At 38.1% G+C, this 20,516-nt stretch overlaps 1 protein-coding gene across 1 annotated transcript in view; it reads right to left on the reverse strand.

The window, feature by feature from the left end:
- Positions 1-20,516, reverse strand: part of LOC105476623 (ADAM metallopeptidase domain 9) — a 113,246-nt gene that overhangs the window by 91,582 nt on the left and 1,148 nt on the right. Inside the window, exons 2-6 of the mRNA XM_071068356.1 lie at positions 10,252-10,349; positions 6,204-6,262; positions 4,485-4,563; positions 2,329-2,405; positions 1,113-1,308 (exon numbers count right to left, since the gene is read on the reverse strand). Of these exons, the coding sequence (XP_070924457.1) occupies positions 1,113-1,308; positions 2,329-2,405; positions 4,485-4,563; positions 6,204-6,262; positions 10,252-10,349 (509 nt within the window). The remainder of the gene's footprint in view (positions 1-1,112; positions 1,309-2,328; positions 2,406-4,484; positions 4,564-6,203; positions 6,263-10,251; positions 10,350-20,516) is intronic.

Consider the following 20,516-nt stretch of genomic DNA (forward strand, 5'->3'; position numbering starts at 1 on the left):
AGAAAAATGCTAGTTACAGACAAAATGGGTTTAAGTTTACAAAGCAGCATTACCAATTTTCTAAAATCAAAACTACACACACACACACACATGCACACACACACATTTTAATGAAAAACCCCATTGCTATGCTGAAAGATAAAACATAGTCACTAATATCCCAGAGCAGAAGTTAGAACAAGGTTGCCATTTAAAAAAATGACTAGTTTTGTCATTTTACAGAAATTCATGCAAAGTAGAATAAGCAAAAATTTTAATGTTTTCCAATGTTTAAAGTCTAAAAGAATAGTCCAAGTCAAAAGAGTGGATAGCAGGAGAGGCAATAAAAATAATGCCATCAACTAGTATAAGTTAATTAAAAATATGCCTCTTTCAAGGCAGCAACATATCTCATAGAAAGGTACAATCCCTGCAGCTGAAGTTGATCTAGTCCTAGAACAATTTCAGTCTAAGAGACAGCCATGTCAAGAGTAAATCATGAAGTGCTATAGCAGTCTCTAAACAGGGATGAGAGTGTCCTTGAAACACACCTGAAGTCGTTAAAGTCCTAAAGCCATGTCTCTCTTTCCAATCTAGGGTTCAAGAATCACCATTCGAGTTGTCTAAGAGGTACCTAAAGAAAAACTCTTTTGCACTGGGTGCAGTGGTTTATGCCTGTAATCCCAGCACTCTAGGAAGCTGAGGCAGGAGGATTGCTTTATGCCAGGGGTTCAAGACCAGCCTCGATAATGTAATGAGATCTCATCTTTACAAAAAGTTTTTTTAAATTAGCCAGGCACGGTGGGTGGCACAGACCTGTAGTAGTAGCTACTGGGAGGCTGAGGCAGGAGGATTGCTTGAGCCCAGGAGGCCAAGGCCACAGTAAGCACTGCTGCAGATTTAAGCCCTCATTTCCAAAACCCACAGAATCTAAACTGTACTCAACTTGGTAGCAGGAACTGTATATTGCTCATCTTTTCATCCCCTAGTACCTATCACAATGTCTGGCATACATTTGGCAAAATTAAGAAAAGAAAAAAAAAAAAACACTACTCATAGTATTGGTTTCATGAATAAACACATGATTTTTCTAAAATGGTAGTCTGAGCCATGAAAAATTGTTATTTCCTTACTCGAAGTAGCTGAGTCATGCTGGGAGGCTCTTCCTCTTCATCCTTTGTAGTTTCTTTCTCTATATCCTTGTTGGAAACTCCACATTTCAGAGGCTCTTTGTGGACATCATCCATTCGATAAATGATGTGCTCAAAATGAGAGCTGTTCTGCAGGGGTTCAATCCCATAACTTGCATTCTCTAAATGCAGCAGTCCTCTGAATGTTGCATTACACACATACAAATTTTAAGAAAAAGAAAATACAAAAGGAATCAGAAAACCTAAGTTCAAGTCCTACTTCTTAAATGTGTAAGTAGGCATAGCATGATATAGAGAATAAAACAGAGGCTTTAGAATCAGACAGACAGGGCTGGGGCAGACCTATATTGAAAGCTCAAATAGCTACTTATCAGGGTCACTGCCTGCAAGTCACTTAACCTCCCTGAGTGATCTACAGGAAATGGAAGGTACTACAAAGTAGTGATTAAGAATGTGGCATCTGGACCAGAGGACAAGAGTTCGAATTCCAAATGTCTTCTATTAGCTGCAGGACTCTCAGCAAGGTATTTAAACTCTGCCTTGGTTTGCACTCTGCAAAGGATTGTTCTGAAAACAAAATTACTTAATAAGCACAAAACACACAAAACATATTGCCTGGCACACAGTAACTATTAAATAAGTGTTAGTACTTAAGTGAAGATAATCATATTCATCTTATATAGAACTAATACATATTAGTTCAAGCAATCATGCAATCAACCAACCAGTACAGTGCCATGTTGCCATGACCTCAAGGAATGTAATTTTAATACTATAACTTAATTTGAAGTGTAATATAATTTATCTGAACTTCAGTTTGCTCACCTAAATACGGAAATAATGAGCTCTTATTCACAGTCATAATGAGACTTAAATACAAGTCTTAAATAATACAAGTGAAAATTTTATAAATATAAAGTGCTAGAGAAATTTAAAGCATATTTTATTTTAAATACCAAAAATGATTTAGTGGTCTCAAAAAAATTTTCCTCTTTACATATTAAAACTCATCAACTATAATACTTTCTTAAATAAACATGTCAAGGATATCTGAAACACAGCTATAAAAATGTTCAGTAACATCAAAGTAAATTCCAGTTTTGCTAAGTGCCCAAAAGGATTTAATTTGGAGACAGAAATAGGAAAAAGGGGAAGACACAGGGGAAAGAAAAAAAAGAAGATAAAAGAAATTGCTTACCTGAGTCCAAAACAGTTGCTAAGAGCAACGGATGAATTATAAACTCCCTCCACATAGCCTCGAAAATGACAATGATTCTAAGTGAAAAATACTGTATTATCTTCAAATATTGCTACATTGCTGAAAATCATCACAGAAATTGCAGAGCTAACAAAATTACTTGAGGCCAGTCAACTACAAAGTTTTATTTATATTATTGGCATCTCATAGTATCACATGGCATTATTTAGACCATCTGCAGACTATCTCCTACCACCCTATGAGTACACAAATGTTTAGGCAGAATTCCAGGGAATACAAGGTACAAACAGCTCTGCCTCAGTGACCTTTCAGCCTAGAAGCAGAACAAGATGCATTATGTCATCTTCAACATTTTAAATCACAGTCGATCCAAGAACCAACAGCAGCCGGCTGACATCTCACTAAAACTGTGTTTGTATAAAATGACCCTGTGGAAGACACTGATGATGCTTTACAAACTTTAATCTTAAGCAATAGAATCCCCAGGGGAAAGTACGTAAATCTTTCAGTGAAACTTAATTTCATTTTATGGACAAAAGTATATGTCATTACGATACATGACAGTCTGGCCATGTTAAAAAAATTACAGTATCAAAGTTTTAATTTGTATTTCAAATCTACAATCATACTTTCATCTACCTGAACAATATTAAATAACCAAGAAATAAGTGAGACTCCGTCTGTCTTGGTTGACATTTTTCAAACACCCAGAAAAGCATAACAACTCTATTATACTTATGATACGTAAGTATTATATAAAAAAAAATACTTACATAAGTTTCTATATAATTAAAATTGATTTTTAGCAGTTTTAACAGCATATACTTTAAATAATAGCAACAAATAATATTCGTTGAGTTAAAAATTGTCAGACTGTTATAAGCATCTTATATATTAACTCAGTTAAGTTTCCCAATATATCCATAAAATGTTAACTATTATTACATTTTAAAGTGAACATACCAAGGCACAAACAGATTAAAAGAGTTTCATCAGCAAATAATGAGTCAAAATTAAAGCCCGAACAGTGTATGTCCAAAGAAAGTATGCCAAGAAACCTCTACAAGGAAAAAAATGCCTTTTACCATTACAGCTTTTGTCAAGTGACATAAATTACACTGTGTTTGGCCTTCTGCCTTGGTAATCGTTGGATGCACGACTGGATGGATGGGTTATTTTCTATCTGGTATATGCTGTAAGGTAAATTCAAACTCCTCTACTAATTTGCTATTAAACAATGGACCAATAATGCACTAAGATAAAGAAATCAGATAGTGGACCAGAAGAGGATAGGCCTAAGTCAGCAGTTCCTTGGTTTTTGTAAGTACTAATAATTAATCTAAAATAAAGATTTTTTTGCCTCCTATTTATTTGAAGAATGCTGCAAAAAGTGCACAACCAACAGAAACAATTCAACCTAGTAAAGTATTACAAAGTACATAAGAAAAAAAAAAAAAACATGTAATGGGAATAAAGATTTCTCATGAAAACCATGGCAAAAGAAAAAAATGTGTAATACCTAAGTGCCAAAAAGGACTGTAAAACACTCAAACAAAACTAGAAATGTTTATGCCTAGTAATAAACACATAAAGCCAAATTTGACATCTGCCAATTATTTTCGGTATTCTGGCCAGCTCTGTCCCCAGGAGTACTCTGTTCTCTGATCCAGACAGGACCACACCTCTTTTAGGAAAGACTTATTTTCAGAAAAAATTTAGAACATTAGAACATGTAACACCAAACGAGTGTTTTTCTTTACTAAATATTAACGACGAATTAAATGTTTTAATAAGTTCACTTTTACAGATATTAACTTTCAACAAAAAAATCGAAAACTCCTATTTTCAAAACATATCAAATTTTCCCCATCATCAGTGAGGATTACCATTAAATAGAAGATTTATTTTCCTAGTCTTTAAAAAAAAACCTTAACTACTGAGTACCGGGAGAGCTGTAAGGCACAGCTTAGTCCATAGAAATGCACCCACTTTTCCCAGGATAACCCATATATCATAATGTTAAAGGTGCCCTGTGGGGCTGTGCAATGTAACAGTCCTGAGTGCCTATACAGAACTCATTTTTAAATTATAATTGTTTTAAAATTTGCTATGGGATCATGAGGAAAATATATTACCTGTATATTGGGATGGTCAGTGATTACAGTCCCTTCTTTGTTATAGGTATAAACTACAAAATCTTCAGGCAAAAGGTCTCTGGAAGAGAAATAAAATACCATTTAAATATATGTTATCTATCTACAACTAAGGATATGATTCACAAGGCATTATCTCTAGAGGAGACGAGCTGGAGTAAATAAGAATTTTCACCAGATAAATTATTATTTTAAAATGTGCTACTATAAAATTAAAAGCTCATAAACAGGCGGGCAGTGGCTCACGCCTGTAACCCCAACATTTTGGAAGGCTGAGGTAGGAGGATCACTTGAGGCCAGGAGTCTGAGACCAGCCTAGGCAACATGGTGAGACCCTGTCACTACAAAAAATAAAAAATGAGCTGGGCATAGAGGCACACACATATAGTCCTAGCTACTCCGGAAGCTGAGGTGGGAGGACTGCTTAAGCCCAGGAGTTCAAGGCTGCAGTGAGCTATGATCATGCCTCTGCACTCCACCCCGGATAACAGAGTAAGACCTTGTCTCTTAAAAAAAAAAGAAGAAAAAAAAAAAAAAAGCTCATAAACAGACAACTCTGAAATAGTGTACATTACTCATAAATAATATGTAACATTAAGCTACACATTTTTTCTAATGGTCATAACATGCTAGCTGCAAAAAACTTAAGGCAACATAAATAATGTCCCTGAATTTTTCAGACACAACTCACAGGAAAAGTAAAAACTGGGTTACTGACAGGATACCATATTTACAGAAGAAAAATAAATGGTTTTTTACACTCTTTTCTAAAAGTTCTATATAAATAAGAATTAAACTCCTAAGTATGGAGGCAAATTTCTGTCTCAACTGTTGAAAGAAACAATTATTCCTGATTTCCAAAGCCTCACTCCATGTTAAGGAGGTTCAGTGGCATCAAGCATGTTTATGAGGATCAGGTTCTCTTGCAGCAGGACTGCAGCAGCTGTATGCTTATCTCCAGGCCTTATGGACAGGTCAGGGATGCAATGTGCTAAGTGTGTGATTCATAAATATGTCATTTCAAGTTCAAAACTCCCCTGGAGGCACCCGGGACCAGCCTGTCTATATTGACTAGAAATGAACAAATGGAAGGTTTTTATCTGATTCAGTTAGGTACACAGCCTGACTTTAGCTACATGATCAGCGAGGTAGAAAAGATATCTTCAGTAAACTTGTGCCTGGGCTCCCCAGAAAATATGATGCCTCACACATATCTCAGCAGTTCATAATATGGAGGCAAAGCACATCTGTACAACTGAAAAAGGACCCTGGGGGTCGTGCCTTGATGACTGCCTGCACTTTCTTTGTCCTGATGCATTATATCCTTTACCTTTATTAAAGTCTATGTGAGTAGGCATGGGAGTAGCCGGTGGAACCTTAGTCTTTCCAATAATTGGACCCTGTCCAGTCACTGCAGGCTCCCCTTCTCCCCAACTCCCCCACACATGTGTAGCCTTTGCTCCCTTAGAGATGCATTTGGAAAGAAAAAACTGGGGGGTGCTTGGCTTTGGTCTCTGCCTTCTTTCCTGTTTGGAAGTTACTGCCTGCCCAGCCAGCTGCCACTGTGCAGCACAGATATGAAGAGCTAAATCTGCTTAATCCCAGGGTTCAGGATCCACTAAACCATATCAAACTAGAAACAAAACCAATATACTATTAGAAAAACATTACTGAAAAGCCAAAATAAATTAAATGTCTTACTTGTTCCTTTCCAAGTGAATAATGTGCTCTTTTCCTTCAGCCTGAATAACATAAGATACCTAAATGCACAGAAGGAGAAAAGAAGAATAAAACATCATCTTGAAAATTACTTTTCAACAACATCTCATTTATAAGATGCAGGAAATTCCATTCTGAATTAAAATAATTTGGTATTGGCTGAACAGTTTAATAGAAGAACTTTGTGTCGATCCTTAAATAATAAAAAATATACTCTGATTATCCTTTCCTTCCTTTCATAACTGATCATGGAAAATAACCTTCATGTCTATCTAACTCTTCTCAAATTCATTTCTAATTCAGCTATAACTGCAGGGATTATCTTCTCAAGTCCATCAATGTATTACCTACAGTATAAGACAGTTCCTGCTTTTGTCTAAATGAAATGACACTCTTGGTTTCAAGAGATTATCCCTAGTTCTGGTTATATAAAGTTGAAAAGAAATTCAACTCCTTTTATGATACGAATTACAGGGCTTACCTCATTTCATCAATTCTAAAACATGCTTTTTTCCCTCATATTAATGTCCCTGAAACAAGGACACATCATACAAAGGCACAGCAGTCTAACCAGCACCACTTCTGTTTTCTTTTTTTCTTTTTTTTTTTTTTCTTTTTGACACGGAGTCTTACTCTGTCAACCAGCCTGGAGTGCAATGGTGCAATCTTGGCTCACTGAAACCTCTGCCTCCCGGGTTCAAGCAATTCTCCTGTCTCAGCCTCCAGAATAACTGGGATTACAGGCTCCCACCACCACACCTGGTTAATTTATATGCATTTTTTAGTAGAGACAGGGTTTCACCATATTGGTAAGGCTGGTCTTGAACTCCTGACCTCAGGTAATCCATGTGGTCTCTCAAAGTGCTGGGATTAGAGGTATGAGCCACCCCGCTGGGCCACTTCTGTCTCTTTATTAGTGGTACATAAAACAATATAGTGTGTCTCACAATTGATGACATCTTAGAGTCAAGGAATTAAAGTAACATATATACACATCCTCCAATTCATGGGATCATCTTCTCTACCTCAGGCAACTCTGAAACAACTTCCCCAGTAACTCACCATGCCATTAGCCACAAGTGCTTAATGTGATCTCTGGAACTAAGAGATCTGACTTTGCCTTAGCTCTTTAATAAAAAAGAAAGTCAGGAAGGGACTCGACAACTAACATTATCAGAAGTGTCTACTTAATATTCCCTACTGTTTCCAGGCTCGGTTAACATTTTGTCAAGAAACAGCATCATCCCCTTCACCACAGCACATCTGCCTCTGACTTCTAAGCGCTAGACCAAACTACGGATCCCGTCATTCTACCTCCACATCCCGAATGGGACGCCAAGAACCCTTCATCATCTACCTCAGTCTCCAGTGGGCCATCAAAACCACCAAGCTCTTTCCATTGCTACAGCTTTATCATGTGCCTTTCTATCATTCTCTCTTAGACAATCACATGACGTAAAAACATCACTGCTATGTCTGTTAAAAAGAAATCTGAGGGCCGGGCGCAGTGGCTGAAGCCTGTAATCCCAGCACTTTGGGAGGCCAGACGGGCGGATCACGAGGTCAGGAGATAGAGACCATCCTGACTAACACGGTGAAACCCCGTCTCTACTAAAAAATACAAAAAACTAGCCAGGCGAGGTGGCGGGTGCCTGCAGTCCCAGCTACTCGGGAGGCTGAGGCAGGAGAATGGCGTAAACCCGGGAGGTGGAGCTTGCAGTGAGCTGAGATCCGGCCACTGCACTCCAGCCTGGATGAGATAGCAAGACTCCGTCTCAAAAATAAATAAATAAATAAATAAATAAATAAATAAATAAATAAATAAATAAAATAAAAAGAAATAAAAAGAAATCTTAGAGACCAAAGATTATTTTGTGATAGTTTACTCCTCCCCCAAGTATCTGCCTGGATTGTTCACCTGCCTCCTTCTGGTCTTTACTAAAGGGCTACTTTCTTGTAAGGCTTTCCCTGGCCATCCTATTGAAAAATGCAATCCTCTCCCCAGCAACTCACCATATCCAGCCTCCCATCCCTTTTCTTGCTTTAATTTTCTCCACAGCATTTATCACCATCTGAAGTTATATACATTTTTGGTTTTGGGGTTTTTTGTTTTTGTTTTTGTTTTGTCTCTCTCTGTCCCCCACTCACTAGAATGCAAGCTCCATAGAATACAAGATTGCATTCATGCAAGGGCATAAATTTTTGTCTGTTTTGTTCACTGCCATATCCCCAATAGCTAAATGGTACCTAGCATACAATAGTAACTCAATAAATACTTTTGAATGAGTAAATTACATTCACTGTTGAATGAGCAAAATCCAGTTCAATATGCACTGACCATATCACTTCTCCAAATATTTACCAAAGCATAAAAATGACAGTTATTTATGACAATCCCAAGTATCAATGAGGGAAGTACTAAATGAGGATACTATCAGAGACACAAAAAAGTAGAAAACACAGTCCCTAGGCTGAAAGTCTACTATTCACTGAAGAAAAGGAGGAAAACAGGTGGCTCGTGCCTGTAATCCCAGCACTCTGGGAGGCTGAGGCAGGCAGATCACTTGAAGCCAAGAGTTCAAGAACAGCCTGGCCAACATGGCAACACCCCATCTCTACTAAAGATACAAAAATTAGCTGGACATGGTGGCACATGCCTGTAGTCCCAGCTACTTGGGAGGCAGAGGCACAAGAATCACTTGAACCCAGGAGGCAGAGGCTGCAGTGAGCCGAGATCGCACCCAAACAGAGATTAACTGATTAACTCTATTCTAAGACAAAACACAATCAAACGGTAGGCTGTCCAGTTCAAACCAAAAACAAGTAAAATTTATAAATTCTTCTACAGAGGAGATCTTAGAGTCATTTACTCCTCAGTTAGACAGGAGTAAATGGAGTTGAGTGACCAACCCAATTAGTAGGTGGTGGTACTCGCAGGGAGGACCAAAACTAAAAGTTCCTGATCCTCAACTCCAGTGTTCTTTTTACAATGCCCACTCCCTAAAAAACAGGCAAGCTGCCTTACATTTCTGAGTGTATCAGCAATTCAGATATTAATATAATTCAGAATAAGCTAAATTCTATGCTTTATTACCTGCTGTTGTTAAATTATACTAAAATTTAATTATACTTCTATAAAGTTGAAAGACTTATAAAATTAAAGTCCAAATAGATTATTTCTGAACAAACTTTACAAAAGAATAGTACAAAAAATAATTTTTGTGCACTGGTTACCCCATTAACAGCACAGTTAGTTTCTTCCAATATGGAAATAAAACCTGTATTTTTGTAAATATTCCCTAATATAAAATACATGCATTTAACACATTAGCACTCTCCACTGTCAGTGAAGATATAGTATAAAGTGTTCTAGCTATCACAAACTGAGTCAGGTTATATAATTATAATAAGAATTATAATTCTTATTATAATAAAAATCACGGTGACCATTGCCAGTCAATTAAAATGTATATAATCAGCACCCTACCCTAGTGATAGAATTCTATTTTAACTATTTTATTCTGTTATGTTTCGAGTCGATCATATTGTCTTTTAAAAAAAAAAAAAAAGATACTGGCTGGGCATTGTGGCTCACACCTGTAATCTCAGCACTTTGGGAGGCCGAGGCAGGCGGATCACCTGAGATCAGGAGTTCAAGATCAGCCTGGCCAACACGGTGAAACCCTGTCTCTACTAAAAAAATACCAAAAAATTAGCCAGGCATGGTGGCGCATGCCTGTAGTCCCAGCTACTCGGAAGGCTGAGGCAGGAGAATCACTTGAACCCAGAAGGCGGAGGTCACAGTGAGCCGAGATTGCACCACTGCACACCCCAGCCTGGGCGACAGAGCAAGACTCCATCTCAAAAAAAAAGGATACTAAGGCTCAATATGTTGCTTTTACTAACACAGCTGTGCTATGCTAAGTAACAGCCAAGTAATAACTCACTGATCACTGCTACAAATAACACCTTTGTGCTAAAACAGAAAAGAAAAAAAATTAAACACATTATTTCTCAAGATACAACTTACTTGTTTTGAATAGGGCCTAGGGGCTTCTCTTCTTTCTCTAGTTAATCTCCAAGGAGTTATAATTTCATAAGAAGAAAGATGTGAGGTCTGTTGAAAGCCTACAGAGAAGGCAAAAACAAATATAATAAGTGAAACTGAAAAACTACGTGGGCACACAATATAATGAAAATCAAAAGCTGAATGTTCAAATCACAGAAAAATCACCTGACATTCCCATATTACATTCCCATATTATAATGTGCATCTAATAAAAGTACTTTTATATAAAGTTGTATTAATACATGAAAATAGCAATGCATTAGGTAAGTATGAGGGAGGAAAATGTATTTTCTTTAAAAAGTATACCAGTCTTTATCCAAACATTATAAATACACATAGCAATCATTTCAAACATTTTTAGCTATAAACCCTAACCCTTTTTTCTCAAAAGAAATCTTAAGGCATGAACACAAGAAGAAAGAAAAGAACTGTTTGGTGGGGAAATGGGGGAAGACATCCTAGAGTCTAGCACCCTTCCCTCATCTCCCATTCCTCCCCCTCACCAAGCATGAATAACATCCTCTCGGATGATACTACTAAATACTTACTGCCATAGTTTGTATGTTTGACTTCTCCTAATCTCATGCTGAAATTTAACCCCCAGTGTGTTAGTGTTGCGAGGTGAGGTGTAGTAACAGGTGTTTGCGTCATGGAGGTGGATCCCTCATGAACAGACTAATGCCTTCCCTGAGGGGCCAGGGAAGGAGAAAGAGTTCTTGTTCTATTAGTTCCCTCAAGAGCTGGTTGTTAAAAAGAGCCTCTCTCCCCCATCTCTCTTGCTTCCTCTCTCGCCTTGTGATCTCTGTACCCACCAGCTCCACTTCCCCTTCTGCCATGAATGGAAGCAGCCTAAGGCCTTCTCCAGAAGCAGATGCCTGTGCCATGCTTCTTGTACAGCCTGCAGCGAATCAAATAAACCTCTTTTCTTTATAAATTACCCAGTCTCAGGTATTCCTTTATAGCAACACAGACTAAGACATTTATTAAATGGACAAGGACTGTAAGTGGGAAAAGGTACTTTTAATATCTGATGGGTTAACTCTAACAAATATAACAAACATATACTCAACAATGTAGCCATGCTCTCAAATTATAGCCATTAATCCATCACAAAAACACAAACTTTATACAAAATTTGTTAACAGTTAAGAACTCTGAAAGTCATGCAGACTTACTCCCACTTCCAATTCTGTTCAGTCTATCAGCACGGAATCATGATTTCTTAAGCAGGGCCTGGGTTCTAAAGTCATCACTTGAATCCAAATTGAGTATAATCAAAATTGCCAACACAAATCTCTTAGGAAGACACACCATGTTGGAGTCCAATACATAATCTCTCGACAAGTCCAACACAACCTCTTTTTCTTCCAGCATTATTACTAATGGCTTAACCCTTACTAACCTCACCTCTAGATGACTATACTTTTTTACCTGGTCTCCCTACTCTCATACTCTCCTCCTTTGATCCAATCTATATGTTCATTCACTCATTAGTTTCCTTATACCCCTCAGATTTCTCAAATATAGATTAAGATGAATTATTTACATCTAACTTTTTCCAAGATAACATTGTATATAAAATGTTTATAACTTTGTCTGGTTTGGGATTAATAAAGATACAAACAGCTGCAAGCAAGAAACCATAAATTATATCATACCCAATATAACGCATGTATAAACAGCTTTTAAACTCTTTACCCATCAGCATCTTATATTTCTTTAAGAATCTGTTTTCTTTTGCAACAGGACACAACTGGAGAAACTGGTTATTTTACCAAGTTTTGACTGGAATGTTGTGCTTTCCTTTAAGGAATCAAACTTGATTTACAGAGCCAATAAAAGCCCCTTGAGAAAAGTGGCCATGTACCTTGTCTACACAGTCCCTGTACAAAGTTCCTGATCTGTTGTAAATAAAGAATGTCACTATCTACAGGCCCAGGTGCACCAAGTTATCTCAGGACCTCAGAGGAGAGGAATTTACCCAACTCACACCTGTATTTAACTGTGCAAACCCATGGTTGAGCTCAGCTTCAAAAAAAGTCTTATCTGAGATTCCTTATGGAACAAAGTTCCATCAAAGCCAATTAAAAAGTGCCTATGTGGCAAATAATTATTCTTACTGCACTTATTTCAAATAATCAGGTGAAGTATAATAAGACTAAAGCTTATTTTGCAAACTATCATATCCTATCAGTCCTATCATGATTTGTTTTTAATGCAAATGGGGGACAGGAAAGAGAAAAATTATGTTTCAAGAACTATGGTACACCTGTCATTAAATTCTAGTCTCATCAGTTGTTTTTGAGTTTTTCCCTGCAATTTGAACTGACTCTGCTTATTTCAGTGAACCAATCAGTGACCTCTAACTGCAGCTCAGAAGAAACAAGAGGGATGGCTAATGTTAACATCTGGATCAGTACTCTAATTCTGGGCATATATTGGAATCAGTTAATGACCCTATATCAGCTTGGTTCCAACAACTGCCCAGTTCATGGAACACCTTTCTATTTAGTTTACTTGGAATAATTTTACTTATTTTGCTTTACTGTCATGAAATATATTGCTATTGTAATCTTTGTGTGGGAATGCAGGATAAGCTTACTGAATGTTTTCTTAAATTGAACACTTATTAATTATTAATCTTATTAATCTTCTAGATATCACCTTTTGTGTTGTGAACTCAACAGAACTCAAAGAGTTGTGAATGGCCCTCAGCATACTGACGTTGTGTGACCGAGCTCCTCTCTACCCTGGATACAGGATACCCTATAGTTAGGCAGGAATGATTGCCCCTGTTCAGCCTGAAGAAGTCACAGAAGATAGATCTTTGTCCCTCTACAATCCTTAGGATTAAGGTTCCCATGTAAAAGGATGAGGGAAAATATGTCAGCGGCATTCAAACCAGACTGACTCCAACTTGAATAGAAGCTGGGTAAAATAAGGCTGAGACCTACTGGGCTGCATTCCCAGGAGGTCAGGCATTCTTAGTCACAGAATGAGATAGGAGGTCAGTACAAGATACAAGTCACAGTGACTTTACTGATAAGACAGTTTGCGGTAAAGAAGCCAGCTAAAACCCACCAAAACAAAGATGGCCATGAGAGTGACCTCCAGTTGTCCTCACTGCTCACTATATGCTAATTCTAATACATTAGCATGCTAAAAGACACTCCCACCAGCACCAAGACAGTTTACAAGTGCCACGGCAATGCCCAGAAGTTACCTTATATGGTCTAAAAAGAAGAGGAACCCTCAGTTCAGGAAAATCCTTGCCCCTTTCCCAGAAAACTCATGAATAATCCACCCCTCGTTTAGCATATAACCAAGAAGTAACTATCAGTATATTCAGCTGAGCAGCCCATGCCACTGTTCTGCCTGTGGAGTAGTTATTCTTTTATTCCTTTACTTTCTTAATAAACATGCTTTCACTTTAAAAAAAAAAAAATTATCTTTAAGTAAATCATTACAGACAAGATTATATATGCTGGCCGGGCATAGTGGCTCAACCCTGTAATTCCAGCACTTTGGGAGGCCAAGGCAGGAGGATCACTTGAGCCCAGGAGCTCAAGACCAGCCTGAGCGACAGAGCAAGACCCTGTCTCTTCAAAAAACTTTAAAAATTAGGGGGGAATGGTGGCACACGCCTGTGGTCCCAGCTACTCAGGAGGCTAAAGTGGAAGGATCACCTGAGCCTGGGAGATCAAGGCTGCAGTGAGCCATGATTAAGAAACTGCAGTCCAGCCTAAGCAACAGAGGGAGACCCTGTCAAAAAAAAAAAAAAAAGAAAGAATATATATGCTGATAGACACAGACAACTGTTACACTAGAAGCTAAACAATATAGAACCAAACTGAAGTGTTTTCATTACAACTCAGAAGCAAACATAACAGAGAAAAAGAAATGCCTCCAAAAAGAAAGCATCTATAGTTCTTATGGGCAGGCAGGTATTTAAAGAGCTTTCATTTGGAAACAGGTTCAGTTACTTTACAGGCAAAGTTAGTTTACTTATAGTTTCAGGCCAAGACTAGAAATCAAGTCTTCTGTCTTCTATGACTCTTTTACCCAGACTGCCAACGAAGTAAAATAAAAGCTAAATATAGGAAGATTATATGTAACTTTCTTTCCTTCTTTTCCATTTTAAACACAATTCTCATTTTGAAAAGCAAAATGCCATAACTAACCATTTATTTTTAAAAGGTTTTCAAAATCATAGCACCCTGAAATAATTTCTGTATGTAAGAGCTGTTATTCTGATATTGACATCTTGCTTCTAAAATCCAAGCAACCACTTTCTGAATTAAAGCCATGCCGTAAAAAGTTCCAAAACATCATAACAAATGCACATACTTCAGGAATGCGATCAAAATAATACATACTAATTGTATGAAAATCCTCCTTCCTGTGTTTTCTTCCCAAAATTCCTTTCTAATCTCTAGGTCAGGTTTTTTTCTTGTTTCCTGTTCATATCCTGCATAGATTTTCCCCCAATTCACTTTAGTTGTTTTTTTTTTTTAATTCCAAATAGCACTTTCTCATGGGAACCAAAATAACATTTTTCCACGTTAATATAAAAAAAGAGCTTTAACATTATTTGTATAAACCTCCAACCTGTAAAGGGGCTGTCCAGTGTGCTGTGGAATGTTTTGTAGCATCCCTGACCTCCACCCACTAGGTGCCAATAGCATCCCCCAGCTGTGACAGCTAAAAGTTTCAGGCCAAGACTAGAAACCAAGTCTTCTGTCCTCTATGAATTGTTTACCCAGACTGCCAACAAAGTAAAATAAAAGCTAAATATAGGAAGATTACATATAACTTTCTTTCCTTCTTTTGCATTTTAAACACAATCCTCATTTTGAAAACCAAAATGCCACAATTAATCATTTATTTTATCAAGAGTTTGAGACCAGCCTGGTCAACATGGTGAAACCCTGTCTCTATAAACTATGCAAAATTAGCCAGGCCTGGTGGTGTTCGCTTGTTGTCCTAGCTACTCGAGAGGCTGAGGCACGAGACCACTTGAGCCCAGGAGGGGGAGGTTGCAATGAGCTGAGAACCACTTTAGCCCAGGACAGGGAGGTTGCAGTGAGCTGAGACTGCACCACTGCATTCCAGCCTGGGTGACGGAGGGAGACTCCATCTAAAAAAAAAGAAAAAAAGAAAACATGGCCTGAAGAGAAAACATGAACCATTGAAACATGAAACTTAGCATGTCTAATCTTAGAGAAAGCAAAAGGTGTTAGCTGCCTTTCTTTCTTTCTCTAACTCCTTAGATCTTTCTATACTCTGTAGCGTGTTTCAGAGGAAGTCTGAGCATGCTTTTCATAACCGTAACTGTAGTATAGGGAAGTGAGTTAAAAGAACTCTACCTAATTGTGGCTGGGCACCGTGGCTCAAGCCTGTAACCCCAGCAATTTGGGAGGCCAAGGCGGGGGGATCACAAGGTCAGGAGTTTCAGACCAGCCTGGCCAGTATGGTGAAACACCGTCTTTACTGAAAAAAAGTACAAAAATTAGCTGGGCATGGTGGTGCACGCCTGTAGTCCCAGCTACTCGAGAGGCTGAGGCAGAAGAGTCGCTTGAACCCAGGAGGTGGAGGTTGCAGTGACCCCAGATTGTGCCACTGCACTCCAGCATGGGCAATAGAGTAAGACTCTGTCTCAAAAAAAAGAAAAAAAAAAAAAGAGAATTCTACCTAATTGCAAAGCAAACAAATGTGAACTCCAAACCGTGGGCTTCTCTCATTTTTTTCCTGCCTACTACATAAACAGCCACTTTTAAGTGCTTCCACTGTAGAAAATAAAATAAACCTGGCTTCCACATTCAGGATAAATAAGTTAATTCTGTTTCCAAAGTATTTCTTCTAGAAAAATTGTTTCAATCAGATCTACAAAGCACTGTTATTTCGAGCCATATAATAGGTTGGTGCAAAAGTAATTGCAGTTTTTGCCTTTTTTTTTTTCATTCTAGTATTCACCAGGTCAATTCCGGATAAATACATACCATATATTAATAACTACCTTTGAGCCGGGCGTGGTGGCTCACGCCTGTAATCCCAGCACTTTGGGAGGCCAAGGCAGGTGGATCACAAGGTTAGGAGTTCAAGACCAGCCTTGCCAACATGGTGAAACCCTGTCTCTACTAAAAATACAAAAATTAGCCGGGTGTGGTGGCACACGTGCCTGTAATCCCAGCTACTCGGGAGGCTGAGGCAGAAGAATTGCTTGAACCCTCAAGCGATTCTTGCAGAGGTTGCAGTGAGCCGGGATCGAGCCATTGCATTCCAGCCTGGGTGACAGAGCGAGACTCCGTCTCAAAAAAAAAAGAAAACTACCTTCAAACATACTTAATTATAATTTCTATGACTATGTCATACACTCTTACCTTTTTTAGTGTTATACTTTTCTTAAATATTTACCCATCTTTACATTTAAAAAGAATGGCTTCTGTTACTTGTTTTAAGTGTCCCTTTGGGAAAAAACCACCCATTTCTAAGATTTAATGTCCTAGACAATTTAAGTTCCTCCAGTAAAGAATTTAAGTTCTTTGAGATCAAGCACGGTATCTTATTCATCATGTATTTCCTGCACTGGTACAATATGTATTCAATAAAATATGTGTTGAATAAATAACCTCTTCTGATTGTTATAGCTAAACACACATAGTTCTCATAGTTGTAATTATCACATATGACTAAAAGTCAACCTTACTTTTTACGGTTAACATCTTTTGTATCAATTTTTCTACAAATCTACATAGCCTACACATTTGTCATTTTGATAGCAAAATCATATTTCATTGTATTGCTATGTACAGACTGTTTAATCACTTCTCTTAAGCAGCTGGGATGGGAGGTTAGGCCCAAGATATATTCACAACAGGATTCTAAACCTTTCAATAAGACTGATCAGAAACAGGCTCTCCTGGGGTCTACTCATATGAAGATTCTACACTACTAGAGAGAAGAGGTTAAAATCACCCTAAAATGACTTAAATCATGAAAAATCTCATGAAAAGAACAATTCATCAAAGGGAATGGGACATTTCCCATGAATGGGAATGAGTTCTGCCCTATAATATAACATGTCTAGGGGTGATACCATTTTCTTTTTTTCCAATAAGGTTTAGCAACTCAATACTTACGTTACTATAAACATAAATAAATACAAACACAACTCCATATTTAAAAACTGACCAAGTTAAGTTAAATTCTAAGGTTCCCTAGCTCACTCTTAAAAGATGTGATTTAAGGCCAGACGTGGTGGTTCACACCTGTAATCTTAGCACTTTGGGAAGCTGATGCAGGAGGAACGCTTGAGCCCAGGAGTTCGAGACCAGCCTGGGCAACAGAGCGAGACTGCCTCTCCACACACAAAAAAAGTTTTTAATTAGCCAAGCATGGTGACACACCCCTGCAGTTCCAGCTACTCAGGAGGCTGAGGCAGGAGGATTGCTTCAGCCCAGGAATTCGAGGTTACAGTGATCTATGACTGTTCCACTGCACTCCAGCCTCGGCAACAGAGCAAGACCCTGTCTCTCAGAAAGAAAAAAAAAGATGTGACTCAAGCAGTGTCCCACATATGATCGCTTAGGGAAAATAATCTGATTAAAATAACAACATGAAATGGAAAATAAACTACAATAATCTCTCAACATACAAACAACATTGTGCTATCCAACTTTAGCTGGGTCCACACTAGACCCATTCAAAGACTGTGAGAGAGGCCGGACACGGTGGCTCGTGCCTGTAATCCCAGCACTTTGGGAGGCTGAGGCGGGCGGATCACGAGATCAAGAGGTCAAGACCATCCTGGCTAACACGGTGAAACTCTATCTTACTAAAAGTACAAAAAATTAGCTGGGGATAGTGGCACGTGCCTGTGGTCTCAGCTACTCAGGGGGCTGAGGCAGGAGAATTGCTTGAACCGGGGAGGTGAAGGTTGCAGTGGGCCAAGATCGCGCCACTGCACTCCAGCCTGGGCGACAGAGAGAGACTCCGTCTCAAAAAAAAAAAAAAAAAAAAAAAAAAAAAAAAAAAAGACTGTGAGGGATTAGCTACTGAGATACCAAAAGGACTGCATTCATTTATGAGGCAGTCCCATAGCGCTGACTCAAAAGGATGGCATGACTCCAAGCCTCCAGTATATATTAGGTATCAAAGAGGAAAAAGAAATATGAGGCTATGTCATATGTTTGAGCTTTCCCAAGAAAAAGCTTCCAGTTACTTAGAGCTTGCATCTTTTGGGGGATTCCATAATAAATTCTATTATAAACCAGGATTTTTAACGAACAGCAAATATAAATCTGGTAAGTTAAAGCTTCAAGTGCTTTTTGAAAACTGTCTTGGAAACCAGCAACTGGGTTTATACATATTTTAATTATACATGCTTTCTTTTTTACTTAAAAGTTTGAAAACCAAATCATCCTTAAATGTAAAAGGCTACATTCTCCTATCAGCACAAACACAAACATATCAAATTCAAATATTTTGCTGGCATATAAAAAAGAGATTAGTATGGACCTAAGTTCTTACTACACAAATCATTTTACAGTGACTCACCATGAGTAAGCTTTCAGTCATTTTCTTTAGAATGCCAGTCTTTGTTTAAAAAAAATTTCTAAATCTGTTCATCATAATTACTACCTCAGAAAATCAGAAGAGGTTTCATACCTGATTCCCCTTGTTATTTTTTACAATGACACAGTTACCTTTGTCAGTTTAAAAACAAACAAAAAAAAAGTTTACTTAAAGTCAGCTGTTTGGAAATGATATTGCATTTCCTCATTGAGACAATGTTATAAATGGTAGTAAAAATCTTGTAAAACCTACTTAACTCCTAATGTAACTGATGTGTGCCTGGTACCTCAAATTCCTCTTTCAATCCTGGAAAATGTTTCAGCGCACGTTTTAAACATCTTGTACTGCAAAAATGTGGTCAGCTGATTTTGTATGAACATCCCCAAGAGAAACAAGAGTTGACTTACTGCACACTATTACAAAAGCCTCTTAACCGGTCTCCCAGCCTCTAGTCTCTCCCTCCTATATTCTATCCTCCACGGTATTGCCTGTTTTCTTAACAGAAAATGAGATTAGGTCACATCCCTACTTAAAACCTCCACTGCCCAAAGAACTCTCTACAGGGTAAAGTCCAAACCCCTTAGTTCCCCATAGAAGACTCTTCCCAACTGGTAACAACCTACCTTAGTTTGATCTTCCATCCCTCCCTCTTATAGTCTGCATGAAGTCATATTGACAGTTTCATCATTTCCTAACAAGTCATGTTCTTTCATACGCTCCCCGCCCCCCCACGCTCTTACTCTTGGAAAAACTTCCTTCTGCTTAGAATGTATTCCTACTATTCTGCTTGAAAAATCACCGATGTAGCTCAGTTCAAACACCATTTTCTCTAAAAATCCTTCCCCAATCTCTCAGATGCACTTAGCGTATTTGGTCACCTTCTGCCCCTCTACAAGCAATTGTGTGGTGTTTACAGGAGTTCCAGAAAGGGTGGCTAAACTTTGAAGAAGCATACACACGCCGAAATGAGGAGCTGGCCAAAAGCACAGTTAAACACCATCAGGATATTCCATTCATCTATATGCAGGTCGGTAATGACTGACATTTATATTAACATTTAAAAATACAGTCTTATTTACATTTACAAACACAAAAAATCACAGATTAATAAAACTCCGGATGTATAATCGTCTTCACTTTAAACATCGGTGAATGTTAACCATCTAGAATATCACAGGAAAAGTAGTTTTAACCAGAAGAAATTTGGCAACTTCCCATTCAAAACATTTTCAGAGCTTCAACATTTCCACACCGGGGCAAATTTACTTAATTTCAAATGAAGCGGCCAAAGATAAGAAAAACAAGTAATTAGTTTCCTGAAGGTCAACAGTCCTGCGTTGAAATCTTCTATCATCACCTTTGAATAACTTTCAATCAATGATTTAGTAAAAACTCCCATTCTCCATCATCCTCTGTCGCTGATAGAGAAAATACAGCCATGTAAACAATTATCTCATACAAAATCCAAAATAAACAACCTGTTTACAGAAAGACGCCAGCGTGCTGACAATTTGCTTCCACTATGTTTGGGCATCTCCAATACAAGTATCTTATATAGTCAAGGGCAGTTTCACAATTCAAAAACGATTTCACACAAATGACTTAATTCCTCCAATAATCCTGTGAGTTCAACAGAGCAGGGATTATCTGTC

The sequence above is a fragment of the Macaca nemestrina genome, chromosome 8 (assembly GCF_043159975.1).
Source record: "Macaca nemestrina isolate mMacNem1 chromosome 8, mMacNem.hap1, whole genome shotgun sequence".
Taxonomy (NCBI): Eukaryota; Metazoa; Chordata; class Mammalia; order Primates; family Cercopithecidae; genus Macaca; species Macaca nemestrina.